Here is a 26661-nt window from a genome sequence, read left to right as displayed (position 1 = left end):
ACATTAATTATTGCAAAAATTTCTTATGTTACTCCTAACTGTGATGAAAATAACTATAATGTTTATTTTTCGTTATTCTTGTATATTCCTAGCAATAAATAATGATTTATACAAAAATTGTGTTTGTTGATTCAGTTATGCTCTTTACTCTAGATATCTCAGATCAAATTGTACTCACTTGACGCGTCACCTTACCATTGGCAATTTTTGGCAATTGAATTAAATATATTACCATCTTAACAGAAATAGATCTACAAGACGGATCTTCAAAAATACGTTTTGAAAAATTGTACAAAAAACTGAGAATGATGATAAATATTATTAATTGTAAAATTGTGAAATTGATCCTTCGTCTGAATGTTAAAATGCTAGATAATTCATTAAAATCTCCTAATATAAATAATATACATAATAATATATAATAAATAATAATTCATTAAATTCTTTGCTACTAAATACGTCTGTTATTAATGTCTTCTGAGAGTTACGAAGTCATGCAAAGAACAAAAATTGTCTCTTTCTATTAGGAAAATTGCTAAGGGCAAAGAAGTCATTATAAAAGAAATCGTAGTACATGAGTTGAGGTCCTAATACCTCTAATGAACATCCGAAATCTCATTTCACAAAATTAGTATGGCAATATCAGAAAACGAAAGAAATTCAAATTACCTGACCAGCTGTGTAGTGTCTAACTATAGTTCCTTTCGCGTATTCACCGCCGGCTTCGTGTGGTCTTGGATCTTTAAAGTGGTATGGGTCACCACATACTCCGCATTTACCGCTATTCTCGACCCATTGCACTAAGGAATAAATAATAAATTTTATATAGGAAGTTGTAATCTACTATTGCTATACTATTACTATTGCTATCCCTATTACTTTAGGAGACAACTCACCGATATTTGTCAAGGATCTTGCCCTGAGCAACTTTAAAAAATTCGACATTCTTATCAATTACTTTACGAATGAATTATTTTTCGACCACGTTTCTTATTTCAATAAATAGTACTATGGTAAATTGTATAATACAACATTACTAGACTGCGAATCTTCATGCGAAACTAAAATGGACGAAGTTGTAAGAAACATAAGTTAGATGAAAATCTCTTCACTCTTTTAATAATTGCAATAATTTGAAAATAATGTAACAATATCCCTAAGTGATTCTAATGTCTATACGGTTTTGTATTTGGCCTGTTAATTTCACGATGTTAATTTTCAGGCTAATTTGTTGTATATTCCTAATTTTGTTAAGATCAGTAAAACGTATGAATGTGAAGAAAATAATTAATATCGAACAAATTCACTTTAAAATTTTAATTCGATTAAACGATATACTGCAATCTGATCACATTTTTGTGATTGTTGGTATGCCAGTCAAAGTGTTCAAAGAATATGGAATATAAACATTTTTATGCTATCACAGACGTAAATATAATATATGCACGTAATGCAAGTGAACTATATCAATCTGTGACAGTCAAGGATTGATCATACATAATGATCATACATATTGAATATACAGAGTGTTCTACAAGTATGTGTTCCATTAAATTCACGAGCGCAATTACTCGATTGCAAGGATGTGTGTATGTGAGAAATTAATTTCCTTTTGGCAATTTAACAATGATTTCATTCAACGCTTGAATCGTTGTATACAGACGAATGTTTAAAGCGCGGTCGCATGGCTGGATACGATTGAATGTGAACGCACGTGTTTTAGTAGTTTATGATGATTAACATAATGTGTCTCCGCTTGAGAAATCTTCTTGTAGATATAGCAAGCAGAAGGTTATTTGAATGACAATATAACTGAGAAATGTCTGTTCCAGTATGGAGCAATGTTAGATGCCCGGCAGCATGTTTATTATAATATTAATATATAATGAAATATATCAGATTAAATATAATACGTAAGAAATTGAAAGCTACAATTTTCAACTATCAGAGAATCGGCTTTTCTGCATTTAAAAGTTGTCTTTTTGATAAACATTTATAAAGAGATACCACGTTTCGATCTCGACTATTTTTCAAGATGTTATCGAGGTCATTGCTCAGAGTAGTGTTATGACCATTTTACTTTGAGCTTGTTTTTTTATTGAAATTATATAAAATGGCAGTTATGATTATTATTCGAGGTTGGGTTAATAGTATAGTTTATATAAACATCATTTTAGAATCACAATTTTTTTCTTTCAATGATTTTATTATCCACCTACACTCTTTTTTGCTTTATGACAAATTAGTCATAAACCATATTATAATATAAGCAAATATACATATAACCAAATCGACATAGTTCGATTTTATGTATTTAAAAAATTTTAAAGAATATATTTAAAACAAGGCTTGGAGTTATCGACACGCAGCATAAAGATTACGAGAGCCGTGGTCGCCTAAATGATACACGTAATGCGGTCACGAAAAGTCACTACAAAAGGAGTGGGGACAGGCAACGCATTTGCGGGCGCTATCGTAGTTCAGAATTAGAATGTTCACCCGATAGATGCTCCACACCGCTATGCGAGACTCTCCGCGCATGCGTCGTCTGTCCACACTCTTTGCATAATGACTTTTCGTGACTGCATTGGTCAGGAGGCGTAGGTCTCATAATCCTTATGTTCCGTGTCGTTAATTCCGAGCCCTGGGTTAAAAGACCTCTGGTAGTACCTCTACTAGAATTGAGTAATTATACTTTATTTCAAGTTGGTTATTTTTATATCAGAAGGCAAGCCATATTGTGTTCACACTAATAAACAAAAATGAAATACAATTAATATCGAATAGTTACTTTACAGTTACCAATTATCTCCAACAAATATTATATAATTTTATTTACTTGATAGTTAATGTTACTTATAGTTGATTTCTTTGTATAAATTTTATGTTGGCTTTCACTAACCTGCATATCCACCACAGAAAAGCTCATTGTCATTGTAGTTGACAGGATTTGGATATCCAAACCTCCACATACTGTTCCGTGCTGGTGGGTCCATCAAACGTCCATGTCCGTGCACGTGAACGTGCTTGGAAACCTTTGAAATTACTATATGTTTTAATCTTTTAAATATGCAATATAACTTCAATGAACAAGGTGTCATTTACGATTTCTGACTTTTTTTTTCTAAAGAAATAAAAAAATATGTTCAGATGAGAAAAGAGAAAGTGTTTACAGATAATAAAGATTAATAAGGTATTATAAAGATGCATTATTTTTGAATAGATATTTGCCGCCATTTTAAGGCTTGTCATGACTGACATTAAAAATAATATCCTGCTGGATACCCAAGAAATTATATAATAATAAGTACAATTTGCACAAAAATTAAATTTTACTAATTCGAAACATAAACTATTATTAGAATCTATGTATACAAAAGTTGAAATTCTTTGATTCATAATACTCTAATTTTCTAATTAATCCTCTATTGGACAATTTGTTTCAAATAATTTATATTGAAAAATGATATAGTTGTGAATATGTGCGATTAAGAAAGTTGGGGGAATTTCCTGATTATGTACCGTCTACGAAAATTACATCACGCGAACTCCAAAAAAACACTATGCTTTCTACAGGAAACAATCCTGAGTGTTCATAAATTTGTATCACTGAAATCGTATTAATTCCACTGAGAATGATATAACTGAAATAATTTCCATTCGCCGTCCATTGAAATTTCCATCAGCCCGAAGACAAGGTTATTTGTTTTTATGACTTCCTCGAAAATGACATCGTAACATTTTAACCACGTTGCATGCTTAAGCACATTGCTCCAACTCATTATATAATGTAGCTCAAATAAAGTTGAATTGTAATTATATGAATCTCCATTGTTCTGATTTTTTTTTGTTCAGCGAGCATTCTATTTGAAGTGGAATGTGTTGATAAAAACTTATTCACACGCATTACTCGCACATGTGTCCGCACCCATCTTTATCACCTAGCAGTAATGTACACGGTGTCACGATTAAATTGCACACTTCTGATTATGCAAAGTGTAACAACATATGACGGTACTGTATTTAAATATTTATATAGAGCCCAGGAAAATAAAAGCATTATTTTTAGTGACAAATTGTAAGATAAGTCATTTTTGTTAAGAACTGTATAGTTATATTTTATTTTTATTAGACATTGACACCGTACGTGGAAAATAATATATACAATATATTATTGCATATGGTTTTAAACATAAACGAGCGAAACATCACCTGATCACGACATTTTATGTTCAGGAACCCTTGGTATTCCTATTTTGCAAAAAAATATGTATTTGCATAAACATCTGCAGTTTACTCATTAACGATGCGTATATCTATTTGACTATTAATTAATAAGTAAATAAATAACATAAATAACATAAACATAAGTAAATAAAGAAGTGAAAATTCTTACTTTATCAATGTAGATATAATTAACTTATTATTCTAGAAAAAAGTGATCGAAATACATATAAATTTATATATAAAAAATATTTATATATAAGTGACTCTGCTACATATATTTTTTAACCGTTGTTCCCAAGGTCGCATTTAGCTTTTTATTGATGAACCTGCAATGTTTTTACGACCATCGCTCAACTGAGACGAGTTTAGTAAGCGTTATAAAATTCTTTTTCCCCCATCTAAAAGAAACGATAAAATGTAGTGTTCAAGAGAAAAGGAATTTCATATGGCCTTGTTAACGTAGAATATCTCATATACATCACTACTTTATGTTATGATATTTTTGTACAACTGAAATTTTAAAATTCTTATCTATAAAATTCTTAATTTAAACACATCTCAAAGTAATGAAACTGTCGATTAAAATTAATTCGAATAAGAAGTAGTAATTTAGTACAACAGAAATAAAAATTTATGTAAACTATTACTGTATTAATGTTAGAGTAATATTAATGCTGTATTTGCTTTGTCGCAGACGTATCTTTCCTGACTTGACTTGTAAATTGCTTTGTAATTATCATAGAAAATTTCTAGTATACATACACAATCAATTCACCAATTAAGTTATCGACTTTTCAAACGTATTAAAAAGTATTGTTCTTAAAATTTTCGAATTTTAGTGCGCTTTCGATTAAATGGGCAAACAAGGTCCACAGATGAAAAAATCTCTTGCAACACAACGCTGTCGATGCTTAATTTATATAAACAATTGATATATAATAATATATCAATATAAAGCAATAATAAAAATATTTTAAACAAAATAAAATGTATGAAATAATGATAGTTGATAATGATATGTAATTTGAATACAATTTGCTGAAATAGTGTATGAGTAATGGAGGGAAATGGAAACGGAACTTGGCGAAATGTGTCGTTATTTAAGCACCACGGTCTTCCAACGTTTTCCTTGCTAATGAGGAAAAAAGAATATAGAAAATACGAGGGCTACCACACGAACATTCTCAGAAAAAGAGAAATCTTGTCTTCGGAATGCTCACTCGAATCGTGACACATATTGTCGTCGTGCAAATATTTATTGTCCCTACTTTGCTGCTCGCAGGTTGTGGTAAATGATAAGTATGCATTACAATAATAAATCTACCGTTATCCATGTTTCGTATTAATGTTTTTCTACTCATGGTCAACCTAGTTGAACGTTTAATCGTTTCTGTAAATATTTTAAAAACCGGTTATTTGCATATTGACAATTGTTATTCTGAATAATATATTAATACTATTTTACATCTTTCTATTTGCTATAATGATCAATATAGATTTCTATATTAACCTATAATATACTTTAAAGGAAATATTTCACTAGCTTTTTCATACCAAGAAGAAGAGAAAGAAATATTATCTTTTTTTAAGATACCATATTTGGATTTCGTTCGTTAAAACGATTATAATTAAACAATACAGAATCAGTTCTGTGTACATATTTTACATATAATACAAAATATATACGAGCATGATGATAATATTTATGATAAATGCACTTCCACATTTAGCAAAAACAAACATAGATGAATTAATTACATTTATACGCGAGTTACAAGAATTTTTGGGTGTTTTATCAATGAAATTTTCAATTCGTCACTTTGGTAATGCAGAGGTCGTTAGAATCAGTGTTTCTTTGCTATGCCGATATTGCAGATTCCTGACGCTACTAAATCCTGAAAGATGTAGCATGAATTCTATACCCTGTTTGTATAAACTAAACTATATTTTTTGAAGAAACAATTTTCCAATCCAAGTTTGAGAAGTTGTTTGTAGGTATCTTCTTGACAAACTTCCATAAAGAGGATTGGATCTAAAAAATCATTATTTTAAATAGTGCTTCGTTTGAATTTATCAGAAATACTTATTGGAAGTAACATTTCTTCTTGGATTGATTAGAAATGATTATTTAAAATAATAATTTTTTTTATGTCTATTAGAAATAGTTATTTAAAATAATATTCCTTTTTGGATCTATTAGAAATAATTTGTTCAAAAATTATCTAATGTAGTTAAACTCACAATAGAGAATCACATGAAAGATTGTTGACGAAATGGTTAATTAATTATTGCTAATTTTATCCGCTTACTCACTTAAAGTACGAAGTATAAACATAAATATTTTATACACGCATGTGAGACACATTAGCTAAAACATATTTTATGAAATGGTATACAAATATCTTATTCTATGTATACAAATTCGTTTTGAAAAATTCTTAATTGAAATACATATTTCACAGAGATGTACAATCAAATAATTATTTAAAATAGTATTTTCTCTATCATGGAAGTAACTAAGAATAAAATAAATAATTATTTCGAAGTAAATAACACCAACATAGTTTACAAGACAATCTCTGAAAATATTTTTATTATTTATCTCAAATACTATTTTACCTGGTATTGCTCGATAAAGTATCTGCTTATATTGAAATGATTTTTTGAATAATTTGTTACTAATTTTTGACTAATTTTCAGGGTTCGTTGCAAACAAATTGAATTTTACTAGGGTGTTTAGGGTGCGATAGAATTAACCAAGAAATTTAAATTTATCACTGTAGATGATTTATTCAGTCTCATTAATAAAATTCCTTAGATTTTTGTGGACATTTGTGCAATTGATTTTCGGCAGTACAATAGAAACTCCCTTATCCGATCATTTTATTTCTACAATATTTTGATATCCAAACGTTCTATTATCTAATCATTTAATTATTAAATATATTATCAAAAATAGAGAACTAATAGAGAACTTAAATGAAATTTTTAGATAATGGAGTGTTCTGATATCAGGATATTACAAAAATAATTTTATAATATCCTGATACTATAATACAAAATAAAAATGCCAGTGTTGGGTAAAGTAATATTATTTAGAACAAAAAACAGTATTTTCCTGGACTTCGTTATATTAATTAATTTGTTAATAGAAATATGTGCTTAATTTTACATGTATATGCAATACATATGTCAATTACATTATTTGCTGTCATATTAATGAAAATACTATTTCAATTATAATATTTGTCTAATTTTAAGTCATCTGCAATATGTATTTGAACTGTTTCATTAACTTTCTCATTAATGGCAATGTTATTAAATCAATATTTAACAAGAATTAAATATTTGAATTATGAATTATTTAAGTTTATTTATGTTTGTTGACAATACTTGTTTTGCTATGGAATATTTATTGAAATAATTGTTCCTCAAATATTATTTCAAACAAGCATTTCTAATATGTCCAACGGAAGATGTTATTTTAATTAATAATTCCAACTAATGTATAATAAATAAGTATTTTGAAATATCCTTCTATGTAAAACTGAGAAATGAAGTAGATTATGAAATATTATTTTATTTAAATAAAAGTACTTCAAGTACCATTTTCGATACTTTTTATTTAAAATTTACACACAACTGGAATACATACGTGGAAATCTTATGACTTATGGTGGTATAAAAATAAACCGCATGACTGACAGTACTGTTGAATAATTTCGAGGTGTTCCCCTTGTAAAGCGTGTTATACTGGTGTACTTTCCTTGCCGATGGCTATATTGTAATTGCCAGCAAGCCGAAAAGGACGAAAACAGCAATTTTCATAAAATTATAACACATCAATACACTTATACAACCTAACAAATAATTGCTTCACTGCAATTGCGTAATCTGTCATCAATTACTACAATAACGTGGCAGATCGATTCGACATTACACCTCTGACTTTCTTAATTACATATGAGAAATGCCTATACTATTATGTAATCAATATTTAATTAATTTCTTAATATTTACTTTTTACAGTTTTTTAGACAGAGAAACGGTGCACCATAAGTCTTTAAATCTGTAGCCTCTTAATATTTTATATGTATTTACGTTGTTACTTTCGTTCAAATTTATTTTTAAGTTTTTATGAAATTACAGATTGTGTATACGTAAATCAATGTAATATACGTAACAGAATTCGGATTCAGTATTGTCGGTGAAAATATGGGGTATTAACATGATCGAATAAATTAAAAATCTATGAAATTTTGAATGAACTTCGAAAGTTATTATATGGAAAAGTGTCAGATAATGCGTAATCTATGCTTTATTATTGATAGTTTTTACTTTAACAAATATGAAGTAGATATTTTTCCGAATAGTTTCAGTTTCCTTTTAACGAAAAATTAATTTTTATCTATTGTAAAAGTAGATATAAGGACTACTTTGACTATATATTATACTATTACTTTCAATACTTTTATATTTTTGAAATTACGGTAACTTCCTTATGCTGAAAGTCGATGTATGTTAGACATATTAGAAATACTTATTGTACTTATTGTATTGTATAGTCATCATCTCCCGTGGTTTATGGTATAATAAAATTAAAGTTTTTGCCAAAAATTGGTGTAACATGCAAGCAAGGAATAATACGACCTACAGATTCCAAACTATGATTTCGCAAACGTTTGTAGAGTGGATCATGAACTCGATCACAGATGTATACATATACTACATACGTGCGTTTGTGCATCAAGGTTCATGAATTCAAATGCTAGTTTTAAGACAATATATGTTAGTTTGGCGAAATTTAAAAAATATTTCGATTTATATTGTTGTAAAAAACTACTGGTTTTTCTTTGATATTTTATCATTTATAGCATGCTGTATAAATAAATCTATTATCCATAAAATGACTGGTATAATAACATATTATAATTTGTGATATAACTAATATAATATCATAGTATAACTTGTAATGTAACAAGTATTATAACACATTATAATTTGTAATATGACAAGTATTAAATCATATTGTAACTTGTAATATAACAAGTTTTATATCACTTGTAGTATAACAAGTATTATGTCATATTATAACTTATAATATAACAAGTTTTATATCATATTATAACTTGTAATATGACAAGTATTATGTCATATTATAACTAGTGGTAGTAACTAAACTACCATTATAACATATTATAACTTGAATGTAACAAGTATAAGTTTAATATTTAGCACACTTGACGTAGTATACATACAATTTTATTTAATAATTACCAAGCATTACGTTCTCATAACAAAAACCCAGTTGTAATAACATGGACAAATCTTTAAATATACTTGATAGTAATCCAGTATTAATAAACATACGAATGAATACTGTTAACATGCGTATGTGTTTACTCATAGCTACTTTCTCAATAAAAGTTTTGTATTAAAATGGTACCATTGTTCCCAATAATACTTCAGTCACCAAGAAAATAAATGTGTATTTTATCCTACTTACGTGTAATATGAAACAGAATATTGCAAAATGTATGTTCGGCCATCGCATTTTGGTGATCATGACTACCTGAAACAGAATTTACACAGGCATAAACTTCTCAATGTCATAAAATGATTTTTGTGTTAGGTTGTCGGTGATTGCCGCCTTTTATGGCGGTCTACCGTTAACGACTGTTGAATGTGATAGAGATGAAGAGTGGGCGCAGTTAATGAAGATAACGTATTCCTAAGTGCACAATGTAGTAACAAGATTCAAAACGATTGAAATATTTAAAATTCATTCGAAGGGTAAATGACAAGCGCGTTAATAGAGATTGTAACGTACTTAACGATATTATCAAAACAACACGCGCCCATCCTGACAAGGATTAAGGTACGTTGATCAGAAACTAAATTCCAACTGCTTTGAAATTTGAGAAAAAAACTGATTTGCATAGGACAGCCTTCGCTGGTAGTCGTTCTAATTGTGTTCCAATGTTCCGTTTCTTCAAAGTAAATGGATTAGGGGACCTCGTGAATAAATTGCAGACGATCAGCCTTGAATCAGTTAGTGACAACGGAATCTTGCGTAAGAAAGTAGAGACACGAAGTATGTGGTGCCAATCGGGTCGGATTACGACAATAAAAAACGATTCCGAAGTTTCATATTACATCGTACGCAAGCTGTTTCGTGATCTTACATGTACTGACAATTTTAATGTTTATGGAATCACTTGACATGACTTCTCATTGATAAATTTATCTGTTTACGTGACAAATAGAAGATGTTTAGAATTTCATTTTGAATTCGTGCTAGATGAAATTCTAAATTTGTTACTTGCACACACACACACACACACACACACACACACACACACACACACACACACACACACACACACACACACACACACACACACACACACACATATGTATCAACATCAAGTTTTATGAATTTAATTACGTAAAAATTTATTGTAGCTTTTGTAGAAACTCATGCTACTTTGCCAATGAATTGACATAGTTACGTAAAAATCAGTAATATTCGTTCAGAGAAATGTAATCACATTAACGTCGTGTTAAACATTTTTTGTACCTTTTACTAGTAGCATTGCATACATAGTATATGTATGTACATCATGAGGATGAAGATAATAATATGGAATGAAATTCGCATAGACTGATATTGATATCCAGAGCGAGTGCTGATAATTTTCCACATGAACTGACACATTATTGCATGGATTATTAAATTACAATAACAATGACTAATACACATAATTACAATAACATGACTATACACATATCACGTGTTAAAATGTAAACACTAAAGACTCTCAATTATACGTACAATGAATCACTATAATGGGAATAAATTTTCTTTTTTAGAACAAAAGATCACACAGAATGAAAGATTATTAATTTAATTATTAATTATAAAATGTTACTTTCAGGTACACTTTTCATTTAGATCTCTGTACTATCGGTACATTTTTTTATTTTCTATTTTTCCTAACAGCTATTTAAAATTATTTTGTTATATAAAGACGTACAAATATAAATCAATTTGGTTTGTGACAAATATATGTATATGTGGCAGAAAATTTTAAATATACAATTAAATATATACATATAAAATCCTGAAAGCACAAAAAAGAATAAGAAATTTTCTACACCATTTTTGAAACTATTTATATGACGCAACCCCGATTATTTGAACGTACGATATCTGCATTCTTTTTATGTAAATAAGTCGATCGTAAGCGGTTTACATATCACGCGATTTATTGCACAAATCTATAAAGATGTAATCCAGCAGTTCAACTAAATAAGTGCTCTATTATTCGAACACTCGTGGTTCCCTAATTAATTAGAAGTGGAGGTTCCACCATATAATGTACCACGCTGTTAATTCTCTCTGCACTTTATTGTGTTGTTAATTTATTGCGTGACATAGACATGACAGGTATAATACATAATAAATTATTTCTACACAATGTCAGTCTACATATAATACCACTTTTCAAAATGTGACAATATTTATCAACTTAAGATAACAAAATTTATTCACGAATCAGTAACAATAAAGATATTGACACACTTATGATTATGACAATTTTAGTTAACTTCTCCGATGACACGAAATAATTTCATTTCAATCCATACTGTTGCATTAAAATTTTTTTCCAGACACCTAGCCTCTGCTATTATACTGTTCGTAATATAAATTTAAATAATATTAGATGTTACATATAAAAAGAAACGACTTTAATCTACAGTTGATCTATATTATCATTTTAATCTCTTTTATTTCGCTGTGTTGCGATAATAATAAAGATAATAACTCAAAGAGATGCTGAAAAAGGATATATTACCACTGTCGCGGTAATTTTAGCGGGGATCGGACAACATAATCGCCTTCCTCGGGCTCTGCGACACCCACAATTAGTTTGAAAAAGTAAGCTAGTTGCTTCATTCTGTACAGTGAAATTTTCGCAGCCTTGATCGACAAGGTTTTATATGTAATTGCAAAAGGCTAACGTGCATTATTTGTTCGCAGTGACCAACGTGCAATCAAACGATTTTGGCATTAACGCAGATGCTTTGACTTATGCTCATGCACATATTGGTCATATCGGAGTTGACATTAATTACAGGGCACTTCGTTACACAACAGGTCATTGCGTGTGATATCGATGGATCGCTGTGATTCGGCTTTATAACTCGAAACACGCCCTGTCGTCACGTCCCGTGGGCCCGTTAAGATCTTGTCATGGCACAGCTATACAACTACAGAAACCGCGGATAGAATTAGTGTACATGCCCGGGTAAAAGGTGAAGGTGTGGAAGACCCATCGTCCGTAGACCTTCTCTGTTTCTCGGCGTTTCTCTTTGTCTTTCTAATGACGGAATGCGGTTCCACCAAGGGCCCACCGGCATACACTGCATAACAGGTTAATCAATCCGACATCGACAACACATTGTCTGTTTTGTACGGTATGCGCGCGCGCACGGGCATCGTATCTTCTTGGGAGAAGTTCAAGGTCAGAATCTAGAATCTTCCTTCGTGCTTAAAAATATTTTGTGTTCGATACTTTCAATAAGAATGAATGTGTTCTTAATGAATCGGGTTTGTGATTAAACAATTCATGAAGCTGTGCACAATTCATGCGAAACTTGCATTTGCTACATACAATATACATACAATATAACCTGTGTATATTATACATATATGCGTGTGTTATTGTCTCAATATACATATGACCACTTGTCTACGTTAAGTAAAACGACATGTTTTAATATAATTTTGGCTTATACATATTTAAAAGCAATGAAGTTTGTATATGCTTTGAATTTTTTGACTTTTAATTGGGTTTCAATGTTAATTCGATAGTCCGCATATTTTGTTCATTCATGAAAATATTCGTACAGCAGGATGATTAGATTCAGGCAGACATAAGCAATATTCAAGAATATTTTAAATGTTTTTAAAAGGTACATTTTCATATGGGAATTCATCATTTTGTTGCCACTCTTTGATCTTTTTACCGGTGACGTAACTTTTAACACGAGAAACTTTATCGAATAGTTCGCCGTCATTTATATTCATAAAATAAAGGACAGAATGAAATTATTTTTAAAAGTAAGGACAATATAAAATGGTTTACAAAATAAAGGACAAAATAATACACAATAAATTTATTTACAAAATATAGAACAAAATAGAATTATTCACATAATACAGAACAAAATCAAACTGTTCACAAAATAAAGGACAAAGTGTCTTCAGGAAAAAGAGTAAAGAAGTAAATCTGAAGAATCCAGCAGTGTGTGTGTGTGTATGTGTGAAATAAAGATCTATCCTCTTAAATAAAAGGTGTATGGTCACTGTAATTATACAGGATGCTGCATATTATAAATATATTTACAAAATATAAACATACAGGGTGTGATATTTATTTTAGGTTCTACAATATTTTGATTATTCTTTCCGACATATAATAAATTGTCTTACGATAAAGTTATATGATATTAGACAACGCTAATCGTGATATATGAACTTTTGTATCAACGCCATTTTTCAAGTTTACGGTAATGTCATTAAGATATCGTTAAGGCGAGTAAAGCTGCTTCAGTAATACTGCAACACATTAATTGTGATAATGTCATCGAGTCTACTTGTTTCTATTCGAACATATTGGAGGGAATATATTTATTTACATATCTGTGTGCACTTTGTATGATATGTATGAATTTTAACCATAAACATAAGCTGGGTACATGTATTCTTTCAAAACATTCCGTTTTCCACATTTTCTTCAAAATTCGTATCTTCATACGATTTCACAATCATTTATATCTGTATACGCGTAAATTTAACATGTATTGTTAAAATATTTTTTCGAGAAATATATGTATTCATAATATTTTGGTAAATATCGTACTTATTTTAGATTGCTAAAAAGAGATAAGATTATCATGCACAGAAGTATATTAATATGTTATTTATGATAAGTGGACTAATAATAATTAGAGAGGTCGCGAGGGGGGTCTTTGATTTTGATAAAACTTTCTGATAAATCTAGAGCAAAAATAAACTGAATCATATTTTTCCATTTATGACAACACACATTAGTTACGAAGATATTTTATATTTAATCTTTATAATTTTCAGAAATACTGAAGTAATAAAATGGTAAGTTCTTAGATCATTTTAAATCAACTTTTATTTCACTTAATGGCAAGAATAATTTATAGACAATCGATAATCATACCAGCAGATTTAACTGTTTTATTTCTACTGACAAGAACGATAGATATTCAAACTGTGCCCAGGGCATAGTAATTTTTGGTAATATATAGTCTTCGGAAATCATTTAATTGTATAGAAGTATATAAACGATTATAGCAGTGTATTGGTACAAAATTGATGGAATTTGCAATTTGAATCTGCTGTGTTTTTGGAGCTGTCAATAATAAATAACTACTACTGCATAATGGGAAAACCACCAAACCAGATACTTCTCGTTTCTAGTTTCTGATTTCGGCGATATGAAATAATGGAGCCGCGATTTAAAATTTGTCTTCGAATCTTCTGCACGTGCGATATGACGTATGCGGTATACGGTATAGATACAGTCCGCGATAGAGTAAGTTTGTAACATGACACTCTGAGTTATCAAATTTAACGTGATGTATGTATATAAGTGTACGAACACTTGATCTACATGTTATATTCCGTTCGCTTGGATTTATCGTTTCTCACTTGCCATAACCGGTTGTGATCAGTATAAGCGTAGGGTAAATTGTGATAATGTCAAGCAAAGTCAAGGGCGGTTGTGCAATACATAGTCCGGAACAAATGACAGTTCACTTACCATTTTTATTCATTTTTCGAGATTAAGAAAACATGCATTTTGATCACCCTATGCAATATTTAATAATATATTAAAAATTCATCAAATAATTTATAAAACTCAAATTACAAGTTAATACAATGAGTAATTATCTTTTTGAGTTAATAATGATAATTGTTATGTCGCATTCGTGGATCATTGTTTATCAGAATTGTAATAATAAGTATGAATATAAAGGAAGCTCGATAAGGCGGCAACCTACAAAGAAATTATTAACATGAGATTATATGTCACCCTCGAAACCAAGCAATTTTCCTTTAACACATTTTCTTTTTTACGTGTGTATTATTTAAAGAGATTTAACAAGTCATTATTGAGATATTGCAGAAATCATGAAAAATCCTTTAGGAATTATATAATTCTTGAAATATAGCCAAGCATGTGTATGCAAAATTGTTAAACATTTGATCTATAAAAATCGAACTCTTTATCTCAAAAATTGCTTAAAATTGGTGACCTTTAATGTAGAAGAGTAATATTACGAAGGGAGCAGAAGACAAATTCTGATCAATTGATTAATAAGTTTTGTCCATATATTTTGATTGAATGATTCGTTTATGAATGATTTATTATACCGGAAGCCAATTAGATTTTCCAATTACCGAACTCTATGTAATATTAACCAAATAATTCGTTGAATTGTGAATGAAATTGCTATCGATTTTAAACAGTTTTTTGGGAAACTTTTAACTGTTGACTTTCAGAATTAAAAGGATTATTAATTGGTATTTATTACCAATATATTATTACCCTAAATGAAAAGTGTAGAAGAATGTGCTGATTTAATTCTAAATAAACGCTTCATTGATAGTTCGATTCTTAGTTAGCATATAAGATAATGAAAACATGGAAAATTGAACTTTTATCACAAAATGAAATAGAAGTGCAATGTTGGGGTTACTCATGGCCTCGGTACACCAGTCAAGAATTATCCATTTGCAGATAAATCGCAGAAACCATGGAGGTAATATTTCGAAGTACTTGTAGAATCCTATCATTCAATCCTTTCTTTATATTTTCTTAATCTTTCTTCTTGATATTATACCCCTAATAATCGCGTAAATTTTTTATTAATTGTTGTTATCAAGTCAATCGCGATTATCGATGTCCGCAGGCGTAACACTTTATTAGCGTATAAAGGATATGAAACATTAGCGGTAATGTAAAACACGATAACAAGTAATGCAAAGAGATTTGTAGTATATTTATATGGAGCTGGATGCACGTGTAAAAAATCCCGAACAATTTGTCAAACGCATTCCAATGCTCTAACTTATCGTTAACATATCGCTAACCTTCCTTTTATCAACACAATTCAATGGTAACCGATAAACTGCAGCAGCTCCTTTCTCCGGTACAACGAAGGTTAACCAGCTCTTTTTTATTCCACTTTGAACTAACTTACGGCTTTTATCGGATTGGTAGATATTTTGTATGTTATTGGGCGCGGACTTCTTTCCGAATAATTTCGTATCCGCTTTGTGACGATATCCTACTTTCGCGTCTCTCGAACTCAATGATTCGGTTTATAGTTAACACTGTTTTTATCGACTTTTTTTGCACACACCTATTTACAAGAAATTAATTTTATAATCATTGTAGGAAAAGTTGAAAAGTCAACTGAGAAGATATGATGCGATTTAGGATATAATCTTGAAATAAAGTTTTGGAAGGTATCTCTTGAGTCTCTGGTAAAAGTAGCGTTAACTTGAATTGCTTGACAAAGTCTTTTGAATTCAACGTCACTTTCGTGTTCCCTACTTAAAATTTACATCTATAAATGAAAACTTCATTATCTTTACCTTCGCAACTCCTATTTTTGTCAATGTTAACACACAACAGTCTATATAAATAACATGCAAACTGTCATTGTGTAAATGCACAATAAACATTATAACTGACATTACAATTGAGAATTTAAATGAATAATTTAAATAATATTGATTACTGTTCGAAACAACCTACATACGTTAAATTTTTGTTGATTATACTATTATAATTCTACTTTAATTTTGTTGAAGAGAAAATCGTAATAGCCTTGAAATTTCAGAAAATATGACCTTAGTCAAATAAGAAAGATAAAAGGATAAACAACAATGAATAAATGATGATTGTGTTAATATAACTCTTCGATTATTACTGATATATCATGCATATACATTTTGTAAAAACGTAACTATAGCTTCGAACAGAGAGAACTGGAAGAAATGTACAAAGAGAGTACCAAAAAATTAGAAAACAAGTTACTCTTACGATTATGCATTCCTTAAACAAGACCAAAGAACTATGAAAAATCTGTGAGATATGAATCGAAAACCAATAATCTTTGTATACACGTGTTGTGCTTATAATTAAATCAAACCTTGTAATTTTTATTGTTCTGGATTTTTCGCGAGCATAAATACAATATGAATGTGTATAATAAAGTAACAATTATAACGTTAAATATTGTACATGTGACATTATTTTAATATAATAATAATAATAATAATAATAATAATAATAATAATAATAATAATAATAATAATAATAATACTAATAATAATAATAATAATCATGAAACATGATAGTAATAATAATAATAAAAAAGACATAATAGTAATCATGGTAATAATATTGTACATTTAACGTTAGATACTATTAGTGACTACTACGACATGTGAACAACTAAAGAGTAAAAGAAACAGATTAACATATAGTGAATATTTAAGTAGCTTAACATAGAGCACACTATTTTTCGATACACCTACGCGTATCAGTGATATTTACGTAGTCCCTATTTACGTAGTCTACTCTTTATGTATACGAGGGACGGGATATAAAGGAATCTCGTTTCCACTCGCACATTCGAAAACTGAAGCGAAGGACAATCTTGCTAAAAAAAAACTAGCATACAACACAATAGTAAACTTTTATGATACCTTCAAACTTTAAACGCTGTAATTTGTTTTACACAATTATACAACGCTATGATTATATAAAATGTTTTGGATATCATGTAATATTGCAAAGATAAAATGGCATTTGCTATTGTTGTCGAATCTATGTAAACATAACGAAATAAAACAAGAATTTGCATTTATCCGTGGTGGTTTTTAAAAATTCTTTAATTTTTTTTATCAAGAAACTTCGGTGTGATGGATCACTAAAAATCAGAAAACAGAAAGCTTTCAGAGTATACAGTCATTGGATACGCGAAGCTCATTATGCGCGGTGTGATTAAGCAGTCAGGAAAGGAAGTACAACCAAGCTCATCGATTACAATAAATCTGTCAGCTTATTTCGTATGTGCTGAATTTCTATAATATATTACCTTGATTGGTACAATCGCCGAGGTTAATAGTGCTTGCATTCCGATGATGTTTAATGTCCTACCGAAGGACATTGACTTCAGTCTTTGTATGCGAAATAACAAAAATATATACGTACTCAGAGTTATCTTAACACTATTTTTACCTATCTTTTTTCTATGTCTAGTTTTACCAAATTACCCATTTGGTAAAAATAGCATTAACAGCATGAGTAAGCAATACCTGTTGTATAAAGTTGACAGTAATTATTAAATCAACTTTAAATTACAACGTGAAGTAAATGTTAAATTGATGGGAACAAAACGAAAAAAAGAATGAAGAACATCATCTATAAAACAACATTCAATTATCCAGGATAATGACAGAAGAATATTTTTATCAGTGCATTTTATTAGTACAATTTATTCAGTGTACATTATGGATAAAATACATGAGAACATGTTATTGTCCAAGAAGTGTTGAAATTTAATTAATTTTAGTAATTAGACCGCGGATCATTGTGCAAAATAAAAATTGTCTGCTTCAGTTGCAATACCAAGGAGCTAAGTAAATATTTAATTCTTACTTTAATAATTTTAACAAATTGAAAACATTGATATTCTTCAGTCATCCAAATTCTTTTCATGCTTTAAACTGCATCTACCTATGTTTCTCGTAAATGCGTAAAATACTCAGGTACTACACAATAAACTATTTCATTATATTGGAATTAAATTTAAAAAATCGACCGCAGGATAGAAATTTTAAACAATTTAAATATCATACAGTAGACTTAACGCATCATTCAAAGATTCATTAGTTACCGCGCGTACTACGATCAAAATGATATACCTCAATTATTCCTTTCGCCGGATTTTGTAATTAACTTATAAGAGACGTTGTTTCTTAACGTAACACGACCGCCACGTTTCTCAAGTACGAGGTGACAGTTAAAAGGTGTTTAAAAAAAGAAGCCGAAAGGATTTTAAGGTGAACACCGATTTCCTGTGCAATGAAGGCTGCCAAAGCTTTTTATGATCGAAAACTGGATGCAGGTATTATGAATCATGCGATATTATTTATCATCGGCGTCACTATCTCATATTGTTATTGTTTCAATTTTGCTTTTCTTCTAGCATAAATATTGAATTTTTATCATTCGAGGCGAGCCTGGATACAGATATGTTTATGTTAATATTAACGGGTTTCTAGAAATTTGTATGCGCTAAACGACGAACATTGTCTACGATTACGAAAGATTTTTTAACGATAATAAAAATTTACATGCGTTATTCATATGCAGAATGCCTGGCTCTCGTGCTTAAAAGATTTAAATCACAATCTCTTTTGATCTGAAATTGATGCAACATTTTTTTGTGAAAACCTTTGAATATGTATTGAACGTCACGTTGGAGTAAGCGTTGTAACAATAGACAACGAGCACAGAAGAATGTGCACTTATACATCAGTAATACGAAACTACTTAACACACGATTCTTTGTTGATGTATGAGCGTGTTATTCAAAGAACCCAAATTATATATGCATTAAATATTGCATTCGAGAATGATTTATTTCAATTGAAGAAAATAAACAAACTATCGATATAGAGATAATATAAATACAAAAGATAGATGTAATAGATACATATAGATAAATAAATAAATAAATATAATATATATTTATTTATTAATAAATGTAACTAATAAGTATAAAGTATAAATATTAATATATATACAAAAAATATATATTAATATAGATAATAATACAGATATAATTTATAAATATAGAGAGTCCTTCAATTATGTAGCATTATCGTCGTGATTCTTACAGATTACAAGTCTTTTGCTTTTGCTCTTAATGCTGTAGTTCATTAAATTAGTGTGCAAAAATGTACTATCATAACTGATTCAGCGAAATAGTTCCACGTTTTCCGAACATATTGAACATGAAGGCGATCAAACGAATACCAATTCAAAGGATCTAATGTACACAAAATTTAGTTTGCAAAATGATTCTTATAAAGTAGGTAATTAAGAACATCCATTATATATATACAGGTGACAAAAGATATCATCAGAACACTACCAACGTTACGTTAATTAAAATTAGAAGCTCGAATAAGCACTGCATTTTTATCAGTTAAATTCGACACTTTTCAATCTGTAAACGATAATTTTTAGGTCAGAACTACAAAATTATGTTACTTCTGTGGCTAAATACTTTGAAACGATATTAATTAATTAGCTTTATATATCTTAGGGAAGTTTGTTCAATACAAATTTCACATATTTTTTATTTTAAATACAATTTGTCGAAGAGATATGTATCACATTGCAACATGAAACTTCATCTACGCATAATAAAAGTGTTCACAGTTAAAAGTTATACATTCATGCCAGATTTTCATAACATTTACACGATGATATAATTTGTATTTACTTCAAAGATTTTCACGTATAAAATGAAAATGTTGATATCTTTTACATATAAAAATACATTTTTGCACTAATCCTTTGACATGCATGTATATATAAATAAACTATCAACGGGTCAACAATGTGTATGAAATATTTCGAGCATATCTTACTAATTTTGTTCCAGCAAATACGCACAGATCTACGGATTTTCATGCAAAATCAAAACTGCCATCGATAATCGCAAGATGCAGAAACTGCATAGACATCAATTTTCCTTCTCAATAATTTTAACTAATTTCACAGCAAATACAATGATTATTTCGAAATGTTTAAATGTTCTTGCTATTTTTCATCCGATTTACTCATTTCAATACAAAGACTGCAACTGAAATTACACGTTTCAAGCAAACGGAATCATCGTTACTTTCGCGACATTGCTACCTTGATAACTTCTTTCAAGATTGCGCGATCGAGTTTCCTTTCGTTGAAATTATAGGACGGTTCGTACGGTAATAAATAATGTGTAATCGGTACTGCAGGAACGGTTGAGTACTTACCGGTGAGCACGTGATCGGGGTCGTAATACAGGTGGACGGACGATTATGTAGGTGAAAACTGTATAAGTCCGCCGTTTACGGAATTTCGGAAGAAATCGGATTTAAGAGGTGCCGGTTCTAGGCGAAGGACTCTCCTAATTTATACCGGGTCGGAGCGTCGTGGATTAGGTGCGTACGCTTCAAGGATGTAGAATCGAACCGATCGGAGAACTACTAGTTCAAAATTGGCCAAAGGCGTTACACTGTAGTTGTCACGATGCCATCCGATCGAGCGAACCGACTCGAATGCGTTGGCGCGAACGAATAATACTCACGCGGCTCCGAACGGCTCGCCACTGCCGAAAAACTTGACTACCACTACCCAGTGTCCAAGAGCAAAGCATTTAAGGCGTGGTTTCCAGATACATTAGGATAATGCGCGTATTGATGACCGAAAATCTGCCAGATCACCTTCTGTCTGTCAAAGTAGTTCGATCGCTAGGTACAACTTGTGCAAATTTCTCGGGGCTTTATTAATTTTCATATTCGTAGCTGGACGCGGAAATTCATCTTGCTACCGTCAAATTGCGGATTTTTTAACTTATCGAATGTTCGGTTAAACATATTTTGGTGACGGAATGATTTGCCACAACTTGAGGATTCACTTTTATCCCGATAGATTGAATATGCCGGTTAGTACTTGAAAAATGCGAGAATGTTGAAAGAGCAATCGGTGACATACATTTTCACTTTACGATTTTTATTTTATTTCACACTGTTTTTACCAAGGGAGTCAAATACCTGTTAACATCTCAATTTAATACTGTTTTTTAGAAAGAGGTCAGAATACACTTGTTCAAATTTTGATGCAACACGCTGTTCTACTGAAAGGATCAAAAAGCATTTGTTAACATTTAAGTGCGCCGATTTTACCAAAAGGCTAAAAAAACGGCTGTTAATATTTCAATTTAACATTATTTTTATCAAAGTGGTCAAGAGCCATTTGTTAAGATTTGAATTTATCACTAGTTTTGCAAAGGGATTAAAAGACATCTTTTAGAATTTCAAAATTATTTCCTTAGTTTCACTACTAGCTATAATGATTATAAAATTAATTTGGTAAAAATAGGTACAGTAGAATATCGATTATCCGGGCTAAGCAGAATGACATGGATTTTCGGATAATCGTTATAGTTACTTAATTAGAGTGCCAGATTTTCATCTTCATTTACAGTAAATCGTTTTGCATATGGTTTGCTTTTAATTCAGTTCACTACAAGTGAAAAGAATTTGCATAATAGCTAAATCAGATATTGGAGGACCGGGTAAACGATATTCTACTGTATACAATAGAAAAGAATGATAAAGGTAGTGTTCAAGTAAGTAATCTTGTGTTTTGATTTGCAGAGGTTTTAAGAGAAAAAAATATGTAAATGAAATTGGAGGTTTATTAAGATTTGAAATATCGAGGTTTGACTGTATAGGTATAACTTTAATGCATTATTAAATATCGCATTCTGCAATATTAAGTTAATTAAAGCCACAAGCTAATAGCTAAAAAGATATTTGAAATCGAATATTGAGAAAGGTTTTTCATAAAGGTATTTATATTGACAAATATATTCCTGAACATTAAATTTAAGAGAAGAAGCTGTGTTATGAGTTTTATTAGTATACTTTTGTAATATTGAAATTAAAATATCCTCTCTCTAAAGCATTGGATTTTAGTAAAAATAATGTAATACTAGTTTTTTATAGAAAATTAGATATCCAAGCGGTTATAGATAAATAAACGAACTACTATAAGCAAATAAATAAATATATAAATTTCTTTGATTTTATGGAGTTTTCGAGATTGTTGACTGAATTTTGAATAATTTCTGAATAATCGTCGGAAACACAACCTTATGAAAATCCACAGTCACCAGGAATATGTTGAATATGCATAAAATGTCGCAATGATTATAATAATCGATACAATTAATTTTGTAACATACCTCTGAAACTTTTTTTTTCAAAATTAACACGAAATCTACTAATTATATCTAATTATATCTAAAATGTAATTATAAAGACTTTCAGAGAGAATGATTGGATAAATCTACTACAATAAAAACAGCGAAAATGTCAAAGAAATTCAGTCTTGTTATCCTCGTAAAGCCACCTCTGTGGCTGACTATATTTTTTGGAAGCTGAGAAGTGAAAATCAAACGCGTTCAAATGAGAAGGTTGCGAAAGACTAAAAAACTGTAATGCGTCCAGTAAATTACTTTTATTCGCTCACGAGTTCTTAATGAATCCTTGCGAAAACCGTTACGACTTTAAAAATAAGGACACTAAAAATGACTGATAATTAACGCTGCATTTTAATTTATAATAAATATTTCTGCGAGGCTCCGAAACTGTAATCACAGCATATGTGTTCCAAATTTTTTAATGTAACGTGTATTACACATATATCAAGTTTGACAAGCTTATGACCATCTACGAAAGAAATGCTTCCAAATTTTGAATAATGAATAACCTTTCACAAAACTGATTACAGACCTACAAAAATTTGTATTTTTCTGTCCCTTCTTTACTTGATTAACTTTTTGTGTTAAGATTTTATGCACCACATTTTCCGAAAACCATACATATTATTGATTTCTTAAATATTGATATAATAGAACATTGATCAATTATTATTAATAATAATCTCTATTATAAGTAACTGAAACATTTCTTTTAATTTGTTTTCATATCTCGTTCACAATTTTCGGAACAAGAGAGAGCAATAGATATTGCTATTAACGTACTAAACAATCCTACGCTACGTATCAAAAAAAGCCGACAAATTGAACAGTTTCGAAAAACACTACTAATGAAAGAATATTACTAATAAATATTTTACATGCAACTCATTATTAATACCACTAAAAGCAAATTAATGAACAAAAATGACTAAATAATAGAGTGTGAATAAATGGACTGTCTTTACTTAGGAACACTGGCATGTAAAGGGTAAAATGAGCAAATCTTATCAAATCAAATCAACTCTTATTTCAATGTATGTAGTTTCTAGTATAATTTTTTTACGATTTGCTTAAAATAAAAAATATTATTTAAATTAAAATCATTTTAACGGTTGGCTTAAATATATTAATCTCATAATTTCATCGTTATCTACTTACATCAATCTCTATTTCGTTATCACTAAATAAAATAATAATTAATAAATTAATAATAAACTAAATTAACTTTAGTTCGAAATGGAATTCCTAATAACGTAATAAGTAATAATATAGGTAAGAGTAGACATGGCATTACATATAAACTATTGAAATATTCATATGAAGATCTGATATGGAATCAACGATATTACATACACTTAATTCGACTCGTTTTCCACAATGTATTGATTTTGCTAATATAACGCCAGATTTCGGGAAACGAAATTTTACTTTCTCTACTGTAGTTCATTACAATAATTGATAGGTGCATCATTATTCGCGGCACGAAGTACAGAGGTATTTTAAAATCAAGTTGACGAAAACTGTGCAAGGGGAAAGCCAATTTCTCGAACCTGTTTGTATTTCATGGTAGTTGTCTTTTATTCTTACTTTTAACCACGAAAGATCTTATTTACCAAAGTCGTTTGCTATCCGTAAAATAAGCTAAACGAACTGTCTGGATTGTATCAATAATTGTAGTCTGACCATTTCACTTTGTTTAGTCAAGAAATTACAACATTTGTTTACCTTAGCACTTTTAATACTAAAACTACTACACCAGTCGAAATGACTGGTTTCTGACATTTCTCTTAAAAGTTGCCGAAATTATAGAAACATTGCCATGAGAAATATGTTGATAAACTTCGCGTGAAGTGAAGCATATATTGTAATAGAGATCTTACAAAGTTTGAGTAAATGCAATTTCATCATTGTTATAAAATAATATACATCGTTGTTCTAGTATTGACCATCAAAATTAGATTTTTCCTGTATTTTCATTGTCGTGTATCGACTAGATGTTCATGCATTTTTTACAAAAACGATTTGGACGAAAACAGAACTGTAATATTTTTACATTATGTACAACTTATTAAAATGATTAAACGAGAAATGACATTTATATCAGACTCATGTTTCTTACAATTAACTTTGATAATTTTTATTTTGCATAAAAATCCGCAGTATAATTATTGGTGGCGACCAAAAAAGAAGGAGTGAAATATATGATAAGAAAATTAGAGAAATATTTAGATAAGAGAAAATTAATGTTATGTGCGGATAAATACGAATTTATGGTGTTTAAGAAAGCGGATGGTAAAGCACATAAAAAATGAAATTAATAATAATAATAGTAATAATAATAATAACTTTATTTATCGACAGGATAAACCCTTCGTTAGGAAGGATTAGGTATCAATGAAGTTAAAGAATTTGCATATTTATAGGTGTACGATTTCAAAGAAACTGCCTCAAATCAGAAATAGACTGAACAGTCTAATAAAGTGGCGAAATAGAAATGAGGCAAAAGTTGATGACGATTTTAAGAGAGGGATGTTTACTTTCGATTATCTAGTAGTAGGAATACTACTGTGTATACAGGGAGGAAGTTTTGGATGAAAAAAGTGTCAAAAAATATAACCAGTAGAAACTAAATACTTGAAATATTGCTAGGAACTCGACTACTGCACTACCGAGTATACACATAGTACTCGAAGACATAAACAGAGCGGAGATTAGGTAATAAAAGCAGGAAATAGAATGTTCAAGTATGAATAAGTTATTAGACAGAGCTACGCGATTTACTGGAAAATTTAAAGAGAGAAACAGGTACCAGATAGAAAAGGAAAAAATGTATTCTTTGAGGTTTAGAAATGTGGACAATAAGCCACTGTTAAAACTAGAAAATAGTGCAATCAGGCAGGCACGAAATATTAGATCGATAGGAAAAGAGAGGAAAGAAAAGAAGAGAAAGGAAAGCGAGAATTGCATTAATTTATGTTATAATATAGATTTAGGTAAGATCAAATATATATTCAATGATAGGGTTAAAAAAATAGAATTATAGGTACAAATATAATATTATATATATGTATAATATTATATAGACACAAATTTAAATAAACTTAAAACAAGAAGAATATATACATATATAATTTTACATTGATAAGAGTTAGTTTAAGCGCCCACTTCGCTATACTCGAACCACACTCGATTGTTACTCGGCCATGATCGATAGATCTCTCGTTCAACGGTGTTCTTGCAAGCGAGGGGAAGGGGATATTAAATTGAAAACAA

The 26661-nt window shown here is 29.8% G+C and overlaps 1 protein-coding gene and 1 long non-coding RNA gene across 5 annotated transcripts in view; one reads left to right on the top strand and one right to left on the bottom strand.

Moving 5' to 3' along the window:
- Positions 1–21723, bottom strand: part of LOC117221398 (uncharacterized) — a 28081-nt gene extending 6358 nt beyond the window's left edge. Inside the window, exons 1-4 of one of the 4 annotated variants that reach the window (XM_033472369.2) lie at positions 21395–21723; positions 9734–9799; positions 2903–3035; positions 670–800 (exon numbers count right to left, since the gene is read on the bottom strand). In XM_033472369.2, the coding sequence (XP_033328260.1) occupies positions 670–800; positions 2903–3035; positions 9734–9793 (324 nt within the window). In that variant the 5' untranslated portion in view covers positions 9794–9799; positions 21395–21723. Of the gene's footprint in view, positions 1–669; positions 801–2902; positions 3036–9733; positions 9800–10057; positions 10404–10807; positions 10826–21394 lie in introns of those variants that run through there. The other 3 variants (XM_033472536.2, XM_033472607.2, XM_033472459.2) reach the window with 3 other exon arrangements.
- On the top strand, positions 11431–14138 carry LOC117221607 (uncharacterized). Its single transcript, XR_013036110.1, has 2 exons — positions 11431–12169; positions 12272–14138. It is a non-coding gene; the product is annotated as an uncharacterized LOC117221607 (long non-coding RNA).
- Positions 21724–26661: the final 4938 nt, after the last annotated feature.

This window comes from Megalopta genalis, chromosome 1 (assembly GCF_051020955.1).
Source record: "Megalopta genalis isolate 19385.01 chromosome 1, iyMegGena1_principal, whole genome shotgun sequence".
Lineage (NCBI taxonomy): Eukaryota > Metazoa > Arthropoda > Insecta > Hymenoptera > Halictidae > Megalopta > Megalopta genalis.
The sequence above is the reverse complement of the archived record's forward strand: the minus strand, read 5'-3'. Positions and strand labels throughout refer to the sequence as shown.